Raw genomic sequence first — 11,698 nt, 5'->3', positions numbered from 1 at the left:
CCCGAGGAGGTCATGGACGTCATTGATGAAGGAAAGTCCAATCGACATGTTGCTGTCACCAGTGAGTGCTTTGGACATTTAAGCTTAATTTACTGTCAGAGCTGTAGCCTAGAAGGCTGCTCTCATGACATGTAATGCAGATGCACATAGGTGACCTGAGTTCCATTCCAAGCTTGTGAGGTCATTTCCCGATCCCATGGTGCTAGTAAGGTCCTTGGTTCAAAATGACAGAATGTGCACTCAGCATCATGGTAAACAAAATGCAACAGTATCTGTCCTTCAGTTTGACAATATAGCACAACAGTCTTGTTCCAGAAGTAAAAATCCCTTTAATTTTCTCCATAGATGAATTTATTTTTTACTTAAAAACCATTAGAGGTTATCAAGCCATCAGTCCACTTTATTCATCTTTATTTAAAATAATCATGTTAAATAGTGGAATTTCTGGTGAAGAACTACACTACCCATGATCGTGAAGGATCCCACAATCCACCAATCAAAACATTTCTGCAAACAAGGCACAGCAAAAGAGCTCTGCAGCGATTGCCCACTCTAATGACACACTGTGAATTATGCAATCGAGTCGCTCTCCCTACAATCTCAAACTACACATACATTTGAATTTATCGGAAAATGTTGCAGTAAATCTAAAATATATTGAGTCGATACTTTAAATCAGTAGTTTTATTTTATTTGTATTCATTTGCAATGCTTCGATTAATTGTAGTTTATTTCCCTCATGAAAGACGTAAAATACAGTCTTGTACCTTTGTCTTTTAGTCTGATTTCCACATATTGTTTTTATTCAAAACCAAGTTTGTAACATTGAGTTCCCCTTCTGTCGCTCTCTCCACGTTGTGTCGGAGAAGCGACACTAGGGGTCTCTCTTGAGCGCCGATATCCACCTCTGATCTATGAAAAAAGGCCAATGAGAGTTGGCAGCCGGTGTTTGCATGTCCCGCCCCCGGACATACGGGTATTTAAGCGGCGCAAATACGGGAGTTCATTCAGAAAATTTCTTCGGAGCCGATGGTCTGTCTGCAGTTTGCTGCGAGTTACACACCACTAACGTTCCTGTTTCCTCTGACGATCTGCATGCTGTTGGATCTTGACGGCGCACAACAGCGGCTTTCTCCTTCGCATTGCACGGCGTGCATTGTTGCCCCTGAGCGCTTCGACAGCGCAGACACACACACACATTGTGTATTTAAAAGAGTAAATTCCTATTAAAAGAGTAATATCTCTAAAAGAGCAAAACACAGCGGCGTTGAACGTCCTTTTCAGGACGCGTCTTTTTCAAGATGCCCTTCCGCCCCTGTGTTGTTCCTGGATGCGGTAGAGTGCTCTCCGCTTCAGACAGCCACAGGCGCTGTCTCGTGTGTTTGGGCCGCGATCACACCGAGGCGGCGTTTGTGTATGGCTCATGTTGTCACTGCGAGAACATGACCATGACCACGTTGCGGTCGCGGCTTGCTTTCAACAGAAAGCAAGCCACCCCAGCTGCACCCCGCATTGCTCCTTCTTCCCACGGGATTGAGGATGATGCGGTTGGCGCTGGGGGCGATTTGGGGGTGGCAGCGGGTGCAGTTTCGCCTGGTAGCCCCCCGCGAACCTCCCGTTCCCCGACACGCTCGCTGGTCCCCGTCTACGCTCACGGCGATAGCGGCTCGCCTCACGGCCCGGCTGTCTATCCTCCCGAGCCCGAAGCAGATGAGCTCGCCACTGCATCGGAGAGTGTGATGTCTGATGCCGAGGACTCCCCTGGACTGTCGCCTTCGGGCCAGCAGGCCCAGGCTGAGGCCGGCAGCTCAGATGTCTGACATGCTTTCCGGGCGCCCGTGAGCGTGGGGTTGGATTGGAACCCTCCATCCTCCCCACAGCCTTCACGGTTGGATGACTGGTTCCTGGGGCAGCACGCCGTTCGGTGGCTCGCATCCCCGGTCCCGTTTTCCCGGAGGTGCATGATGAGCTGGCGTCTACGTGGAGAGCCCGCTCTCCGGCTCGTCTAGGTGCCACCCGCTCCACTCTCACCACCCTCGACAGCGGAGAGCGCCACGGATGCGGGCGATTCCCCAGGTCGATAGGGCAGTTCGCGTACCATCTATGCCCGGTAGCCCTACCTCCTGGCCTGGCTGTCCCGTACTCCCATCCAAGCCCTGTAGGACAACATCCTCACTCAACGCGAAGGCCTACAGTGCGGCTGGACGCGCTGCCTCCGCCCTGCATGCGATGGCCCTCCTGCAAGTCCACCAGGCCAAAGCACTCAGAAGCATGCACGGGGGTGGACCTGATCCTGATGTGCTGCAGGAACTGCGCTCAGCCACCGACCTCGCCCTGAGACCGACGAAGGCCACAGCGCAGGCACTCGGACAGGCGATGGCCACTCTAGTGGTCTAGGAACGCCATTTCTGGCTCAATCTGGTCGAGATGCGTGAGGCTGATAAGAACCGCTTCCTGGACGCACCTGTCTCCCAGATTGGCCTTTTCGGCGACACCGTCGAGGACTTCGCCCAACAGTTCTCCGCGGTGAAGAAGCAGACGGAGGCCATCAGTCACATCATGCCCCGCCGCAGACCTGCCGCTCACGGGCCCCGGCCCGTCTGCCCGCCGAGGGCGTCCCCCTGCGAAGAAACCAGCTCCTGCTCCGCCTCAACCCGGGCCCAGCTCTCAGCCCCAGCGTCGAGCACCCCGCAGGCGGCGCAAGCCCCCTGTCTCACGAACCCCCTCTAGGACCCGGAAGGCTCCCAAGCGTTCCTGAGACAGACGACCCAGAGCCGAAAATGTTAGCTCCGGAGGTGGTAAGACCGCTCCGTCCCCCGGTGGAGGGCCGGGAGGAGAATCCTTTGTTTTTTCATTTTCCACACCCCCTGATGGGGGCTGTGGTACCCACATTCTCAATAAAAGAGCTATTTCCTTTGCCTCTGGGTCACCTGGCCCGCAAATGCCGTTCTCACGGCAATCTGCTTTCAGATTACGACAGTCCCGGTACACCGGACGCGGCGATCCCGCCTTCCGCCTGCCCACGACTGTCCCCCCGGCCGGCCGGTTCAGACGAGTCCAGAGGACGCCAGCATCAGACCTCCTCCTCAGTCACGAACCCGCCCCCTGCCGGGTGCGCGGAGCAAGGTAAGTGCTTTGAGTCTATTCTCAGCACCTCAGCCTCAGACCGCAATGAAGCCGCCCGACGCTGCACTACCTGTTCTGCCCCGCTGCGAGGCCCCGCCGGGTACGTCAAAAATACTCGTCCCTTTGGTGCCCCTAGCGCAGAGCTGGGAAGCGTGGCTTTCGCTTCCCAATGCGTCACGCTGGCTGCATCGGACCATTCGACTCGGTTACGCAATTCAGTTTGCCCGGCTCCCACCCCCCTTCAGGGGCGTCCCCTTTTCCGCAGTACACGGCGAGCATGCCGGTTCCCTGCGCACGGAAATCTCGACCCTTTTAGCCAAGGGCGCGGTGGAGCCCGTCCCTCCAACCGAAATGAGGAAGGGTTTCTACAGCTCTTACTTCATTGTACCCAAGAAAGGCGGCGGCTTACGACCAATCCTGGACCTGCGAGTTTTCAATCGGGCCCTGTTAAAACTCCCGTTCAAAATGTTCACATAGAGAAATATTCTGGCTGGCGTTCAGCATCTAGATTGGTTCGCAGCGGTAGACCTGAAGGACGTGTACTTCCACGTCTCAATTCTGCCATGACACCGACCCTTCTTACGGTTCGCGTTCGACGGCCAGGCATTTCAGTACAAAGTCCTCCCCTTCGGCCTGTCTCTGTCCCCTCACATCTTCATGAAGGTCGCAGAGGCGGCCCTTGCCCTGCTACGAGTAGCCGGCATCCGCATTCTCAACTACCTCGACGACTGGCTCATCCTAGCACACTCTCGAGAGTTACTATGCGCACACAGAGACCAGGTGCTCCGGCACCTCAGCCGTTTGGGTCTTCAGGTCAACTGGGAAAAGAGCAAGCTCACTCGGTTCAGAGCATCTCTTTTCTCGGGTTGGAGTTAGACTCAGTCTCAATGACAGCACGTCTCACGAGCGAGCGTGCTCGGTCGGTGCTGGACTGCCTCGCTTCCTTCAAGCCAGGCACAGTGGTCCCTCTAAAAGTTTTCCAAAGGCTCCTGGGGCATATGGCGTCCTCCGCGCCGCTGGGGTTGATGCATATGAGACCACTCCAGCACTGGCTCCAGACTCGAGTCCCGAGACAAGCATGGCACCACGGCACGCATCGGGTAAGGATCACCCCCGCCTGCCTCAAAACACTCTGACCCTGGACAGACCTCTACTTTTTACGGGCAGGAGTGCCCCTGCAGCAGGTGTCCCGACGCGTTCTGGTCACAACCGACGCCTCCCGGTCTGGGTGGGGTGCTGTGTGCAGCGGGCACGCAGCAGCGGGCCGTTGGAAAGGGGCCCCGCTGCGTTGGCACATCAATTGCCTGGAGTTGCTGACCGTCCTTCTTGCTCTCAGGAAGTTCCTCCCGTTAGTTCGGACAAACATGTCCTCGTGAGATCGGACAGCACCACGGTGGTGGCATACATAAATCGCCAAGGCGGCGTACGCTCCCGCCACATGTCACAACTCGCTCCTGTGGAGCCAGCAGCGACTCAAGTCCGCCCTAACAGAGGCTCCCCTCGGGACAGACGCGCTGGCACACAGCTGGCCCTCGGGGCTGCGCAAGTACGCATTTCCCCCAAGGAGCAAGTCACGTTAGTGGCCCCCTACTGGCCCACTTGGACTTGGTTCTCGGAACTCAGACTTCTCGCGACAGCTCCTCCCTGGCGAATTCCCCTGAGAAAGGACCTCCTCTCTCAGGGACGGGGCACGCTCTGGCACCCGCGCCCAGACCTCTGGAACCTCCACGTCTGGTCCCTGGACGGGATGCGGAAGAGCTAGCCGGCTTACCGGCGACCGTTGTGAATACAATCAACCAAGCCAGAGCCCCCTCTACCAGGCACCTTTACGCCCTAAAGTGGCGCTTGTTCGCAGATTGGTGTTCTTCCCGAACTGAAGACCACGCAGAGATGCGCGATCAAGTCAGTGCTCCTGTTCCTACAGGAGAGGCTGGACAGGAGGCTGTCCCCGTCCACCCTCAAGGTGTATGTTGCCGCCATTGCCACCCACCACAATCCTGTAGACGGCAAGTCTTTGGGTAAGCACGACCTGATCCTCAGGTTCCTGAGAGGCACCCTGAGGTTGAATCCCTCCCGGCCAGGCCTAGTTCCCTCCTGGGATCTCTCGGTAGTCTTAGCAGGACTCCAGAGACCTCCCTTCAAGCCGCTTGAATCAATTGGACTCAGGGCCCTCTCTCTTAAGACGGCCCTGCTGATCGCGCTCGCCTCTATCAAGAGGGTCGGGGACCTGCAAGCGTTCTCTGTCAGCGACTCTTGCCTGGAGTTCGGTCCGGCAGATACGTCTGTGATCCTAAGACCGCGACCGGGCTATGTGCCCAAGGTTCCTACCACACCCTTCTGAGATCAGGTAGTGAACCTGCAAGCGCTGCCTCGGGAGGAGGCAGACCCAGCCCTTTTCGTTGCTATGTCCAGTGCGCGCCCTGCGCATTTACCTGGACACAAAGCACCAGACGCTCTGAGCAGCTCTTTGTCTGCTTTGAGGGATGGCAGAAAGGGAATGCCGTCTCCAAACAGAGGCTCGCCCACTGGGTGGTCGACGCCATCACACTGGCTTATCACACCCAGGCGTGCCCCTACCCTTGCAGGTCCGAGCTCACTCAACAAGGGATGTTGCGTCCTAGTGGGCACTGACCAAGGGCACCTCCCTAGCAGATATCTGTAGAGCCGCGGGTTGGGCAACACCCAACACCTTCGCGAGGTTTTACAACCTCCGCGTCGAGTCGGTTGCGTCTCGTGTTTTCTCAGGTCCGAGCCCGTAGAACTCGGTAACACATAGACCAACCGGCCGGGTGGATCGCTTGCGCCCAGCGCCCTTTTCCTGACGTCAAGGTAAAGTAGTGCGCCTTCTTCCCAGGGCGCCCCACTCCGAGTCGGGACCCTGGTCGATTCCTCCCCAGCCCTCCGGGTCCGCGGTTCAGCGGAGGAACTCGCCGACCCAAGCCACTGCGGGTACCCTGATGGCTACCCTGTACTGGTATAGGTGCTCCACAGGTAAGGCCTCCTGCTCGGACTCCCCTGTGTGTAATTCCACGGTTCTGTCCCCTTACGAGCGGACCCCGTATCTCCCTTAGGCAGTTACAGCTGCCCGGTCGCTGTGCTGTAGCAACTCCCCCTTTCGAGGCTGGATCTACCACCGCACCATACTTTCCACACGAGCCCTAAGGCGGCCGTGTGACGTGTCTACCACTTTTCCTCCCCAAGAAAAAGGGCAGGTGTGGTCTCCGCGAGGGTCTGGGTAAGACCCCTTCCCTACGTGATTGCTTTATGCGAGAAACATAGAGAGAAAAGAGGCCCAGCCAGGCTGGCCCGTTCCCATGTTGGCAAACATCGCCTTGTTCCCCTTCCAGGGTATCTAGAAGGATTCCGATGTTCTTATGGGGCATTGGGGAAGGGTACGTGCAGCCAGGTACAGACGATGCGCGGCACTGGATGAAATCCCTGCCCGCCTCTGTATCGGCGGTTCACGTACACGGTTCAGCGCATGGCAAGATTGGAATGGGTCCCCTAGTGTCGCTTCTCTGACACAACATGGAGAGAGCAACAGAAGGGGAACGTTTGGTTACGTATGTAACCTCTGTTCCCCGAGGGAGGGAACGACACGTTGTGTCTTTCCTCCGCCATGTCGCTGAACCGAGCCACTGTTGTGGCCGGACCATTTCCGGCTCCTCAGAAAAATCCTGAATGAACTCCCGTATTTGCGCTGCTTAAATACCCGTATGTCCGTGGGCAGGACATGCAAATACCGGCTGCCAACTCTCATTGGCCTTTTTTCATAGATCAGAGGTGGATATCGGCGCTCAAGAGAGACCCCTAGTGTCGCTTCTCCGACACAACGTGTCGTTCCCTCCCTCGGGGAACGGAGGTTACATACGTAACCAAACGATTCACCTCGGAGCTGGTTGGATTTGTCCATAGCTTACAACTCTTTTATGAAGGATTTTATTAAATCCCTATGGAAAAAATTTATGGAAAAAATAGTTCCGGAACCAAGCACAGCACAAATCTAAATCCGAAATCCTTTCTCTGTCAGACATGAATGAGCACAGCTCTCGCAGTCACAGCATCTTCCTGATCAACATCAAACAGGAGCATGTGGAGACTGAGCAGAAACTCTGTGGAAAACTGTACCTGGTGGATCTGGCCGGCAGTGAAAAGGTCTTGAGTCTTTCTTTGTTATTATATTAACAAAAAAAACGTTAAATCTGCATCTTTAAACCAAACACGTCAAGGTAATGTAACACAATGAGTGATGTTGTATTTAAGTAGTAATCTACCATGGGCAGTGCAGACTGCTTTTCACTAAGCATTTGGAACCTTTTAAATTCTATTTTGTTTTTGTTTTTGTGCTTCAAGGGAATTCAACTAAAATAATTAATTTAATTTACACCTTTTTCTTCAGATTTCTAAAGTGCTAGTTATTCTGAAAAATCCATGAGTTGGCCACTTTACAGAGCCTATGGTTCTAGTGAATATATTTGTTTAGTACATAAAATATATATTATATTATATTATGTAGACATAATCATCCATATAGTATATGGGATACCATATATTATGGTATGGGCGGCAACGCTACCTGCTGCACTGTTCCAGATGACAAACTAAAATGAGCAGTTAATCTTAGCAATTTTATTTGAATGTTCCTTTTTCCTTTCTTTATTGCCTAAATTAACCTCTTCTAATGTGTGCTATCATTGTCTCACATCATGTTTACCACATCTGCTAACATTTAAAAAATGTCCTTTAGTGATTTTAGCAATTCTTGTTTAGTTAAATAGACTAGTAAATGATAGATGTTTCAAAAGATCTGTCAAAACCTCAAAACTCTCAGTCTGCATGAAAAGCAATGAAGTGAAATGAAATATATGATATGAGTTAAGCTTGTGTTTGCTAAATGTTGGTGTGTAGGTCAGTAAGACTGGTGCAGCTGGAGCTGTTCTGGATGAAGCTAAAAACATCAATAAGTCTTTGTCTTCGCTTGGCAATGTCATATCTGCACTCGCTGAAGGAACTGTAAGTACTGTGTACACACACACACACACACACACAATCATTATGTCTTTCCATAGACATAAGGATTTTTATACTGTACAAACTATAGATTATATCCCCTAAACCTAACAGAACCCCTAAACCTAACCCTCACAGAAATCTTTCTGCATTTTTAATGTGTTTTTTAAGCTATTTAAATTATGGGGACACTAGAAATGTCCTCATGAACCACATTTATAGCTTAATACCCTTAAGTATTACCCTTAATACCATTAAGTAATTACCAGTTTGTAACCTAAAATATTTTCCTCGCAAACCACATAAACATGCCCACACACACACACACACACATACAAATGCATGGCAAAAACAAATTCGAAAAACATTAGCAATTTTACAAAAATCTCACCTAACTCTCATGGGGTGGTTCTTTTTCTTAATGTTTACATGTACTTTTATTCAGGTGGAACAGTTTTTATCTCTTCAATAACCTGTTTCCCAGCAAGACATGATGCAACCATGTGCTAAATTACATTGTTGTTCTTGGAAGATACTTATAAAAATCGACTTTTAAGAATAACTTAAAACAAGCAGTTTAAGTTAAGCAGAGTAGTACTAAATCAATAATACTCACCAAGACGCATTATGCATATTTACAAAAGTTGACAAAATATACTGAAAATAGTAGGACTGAAAGATTTGGACAAAAAATTACAGTGTGATTATATTGAAAAATATTTTGATTGCGATTAGAACTGTAATATGATAAACATATAAACCCCATGCTGCTACAGCTTGTAAATAATTTTTAAAGCAACAAAAAGGCATTCAATTACATTAAATCACCAGCTCTCATGATGAACAATGTGTTAAAATTTGTTTAATTTCTTCTGTTACTTGTGTGTAGTTGAGTTCCAAATATGGTGCAATGTTCTCCTCACCCCTTCTGGCCACAACACCTGTCATAGATTTAAGTAACTTGTAGTGGCCAAACATATTTAGAATGACCCAAATGTGCAATTAAAGTAAATCTGGAGCGCTTTCAATATAACATGCTCAGCAAACATTAGTGATCCGCCTGAACCAAACTGGGAGCATATATGTTCTGTCTGTAGAGCATAACACAATCAGAGCATGAGATGGCCAGGGGTTAAATTGGGATCACTTCTTTTTGTAATAGGAGGTGCCGGAATGCCGTTCCGAACTGTTCCGTCCCAATGTAAACCCAGGTTGTAGTGATGGCCACTTGCGAAGCTCCAAAACCTTTATGAATCTTTTGTTTTCAAGCCATTGCTTCGGAGTGTGAATCAAACTGGCCAAAGTTGAAAAGTTTTGCTGATTTGACACTATTATGGCCGTGTATAGCCTATTATCATTAGCATTAGCATTAGCGACATGATTGCCCTTACAACAAAACTAAACTTGCCCCAAACTTGCAGCAAATTTGACGCTCGTTTTTTTCACATGCAAATGAGCTTGTGATTCGCCACAAATGTTTGCCAAAAGTTTGCAGCCCTTTGCCGGTAGTGGTGACCCTCTGGCAAACCTTTGGCAACAATGGACAATTTGCCGCAAGTTTTCCACAAAACTCATTTGCGTGTGAAAATTATCAGTGCCAAGTTTGCTGCATATTTGCCATGAACACTCTAATTTCGTAAGGGTGCAGAATGTAAACATGACAAATGACACATTATGTACTGTAAATATCTTGTTTTCAGCTATCATCGAGTGGTTCAAACAGCTTCTTTTACTGATCCGTATGTGTGTGTGTGTGTGTGTGTGTGTGTGTGTGTGTGTGTGTGTGTGTGTGTGTGTGTGTGTGCAGAAGACTCACGTGCCGTACCGTGACAGTAAGATGACCAGGATTCTGCAGGATTCTCTAGGGGGAAACTGCAGGACCACTATGTTCATCTGCTGTTCCCCATCCAGCTACAATGATGCAGAGACCAAATCCACACTCATGTTTGGACAGCGGTAACACACACACACACACACACACACACACACACACTTATACATACACTCATATGTACATAACTTACTGCAGAATTGTTGAATTTGGAAATGTTGGACGGTATATGTTGAGAAATTGAACAAAACTGTATTCTGCCATGCTAAAAACAATTAGCTCATATTGTAAACTTTTGTGTTTCTTTTTGAGACCCATTACTTGCTGAAATACAATTTCAGCCCTGAAGCATCACATTTGTATTCCCATCATGAAACATAATCATCTAACTTTCAAAATGCACGGTTAACATGAACTTCAGATCAATTGAAGTTAAATCAAATAGTCAGCAGAACTGTAAATACAACATTGCAATCATTTTATTAATTTAGTTACTTAGTAGTCGTGTAATAAGCTGTGCTTAGTCAATTACCCCAAAAAGTAATTCACTACAATTGACTAATTACTTCTCTAAAATTGTAGTCAGGTTACTGTATTTACTGATAACTGTAATGAAAAGTAATCACATTACAAATTACTTTTAATAATTTCTAAGACTTTACCAGAAAAGTTTTTGTTTTTCAACTTAATTAATGTAAAATAATCTCTGTATTTCCTCCTTTTCATTGCTGCACACAAATCATACATTTAGCACCATGTTTTTCGCCTTTACAATGACTAATTTAGGGAGCGCACGCACCTCACACACACAATTAGACATACATATGTGATTAACCTTAACTTGTATTGAATCCAGAATATTTTCTTTTAACTTATTTAGAGTCAGCAACAGATTAATTGGAATACTGTAACTAATCATGTTGTAATTAGATACACGAACACTGGTAATAAGTGGGATAATGTACAGTCAGCTCAAATTCATATCAGGGTCCTGATCACCCTATCAGGATTTATTTTGCGGTAATATCCAACGGACTGTACATTATCCTTTACTTACATTTACTTACAGTTCCGTGTTCCAAAAACTGCCTGAAAATTACATTTAAAATAAATTCAACCAATTTAATGAGCTGTTGTAAAATAAATTTCCATTGTGTTGTGTTTTCCTGTGTTCCTTACAAGTGCTGTGTCAGTCTTGTTTACATCCCTTTATAGGTGATACTGAAACCTCTCTGTCTTTGTGTGTGTGTGTGTGTGTGTGTGTGTGTGTGTGTGTGTGTGTGTGTGTGTGTGTTAGTGCTAAGACAATCAAGAATACTGCATCTATTAACCTGGAGCTGACAGCAGAGCAGTGGAAGAGGAAGTATGAGAAGGAGAAGGAGAAGAACAAGAGCTTTAGGGACACCATCCAGAAACTGGAGCTGGAGCTGAAGCGCTGGCGCAGTGGTGAGACATTAGAGCTCATCTCACCAGTCCACACACACACACACTGATGGCTAGAAGTCCACTAAAGAAAACCACAAAGGCTGTGAACAACTTTTAATCATAAAATGACAAAAGTGTCACGCTACGAAGTCCAGCTCCAAGTGCGGCATTTGAGGTGGGGTAACACATTAATTATTAGTATAAAAAGAGCTTTAAATTTTCTAAATGGTCTTCTTGAGATGGGACTACTTTTCTAGGTGGATGACCTTCTGGTCTGAGTTTGCTCAATGTAAGCAGTGCTTTAAA

At 48.6% G+C, this 11,698-nt stretch overlaps 1 protein-coding gene across 1 annotated transcript in view; it reads left to right on the top strand.

Annotated features, from left to right (window-relative positions):
- Nucleotides 1-11,698, top strand: part of kif5aa (kinesin family member 5A, a) — a 42,360-nt gene that overhangs the window by 5,284 nt on the left and 25,378 nt on the right. The window contains exons 7-11 of the mRNA XM_052142895.1: nt 1-61; nt 7,157-7,281; nt 8,035-8,139; nt 9,944-10,092; nt 11,265-11,413. The exon at nt 1-61 is cut by the window's left edge and continues 27 nt beyond it. Of these exons, the coding sequence (XP_051998855.1) occupies nt 1-61; nt 7,157-7,281; nt 8,035-8,139; nt 9,944-10,092; nt 11,265-11,413 (589 nt within the window). The remainder of the gene's footprint in view (nt 62-7,156; nt 7,282-8,034; nt 8,140-9,943; nt 10,093-11,264; nt 11,414-11,698) is intronic.

Source organism: Xyrauchen texanus, chromosome 14 (assembly GCF_025860055.1).
Source record: "Xyrauchen texanus isolate HMW12.3.18 chromosome 14, RBS_HiC_50CHRs, whole genome shotgun sequence".
Classification (NCBI taxonomy): domain Eukaryota; kingdom Metazoa; phylum Chordata; class Actinopteri; order Cypriniformes; family Catostomidae; genus Xyrauchen; species Xyrauchen texanus.
This window is presented reverse-complemented; position numbering and strand designations above follow the sequence as displayed.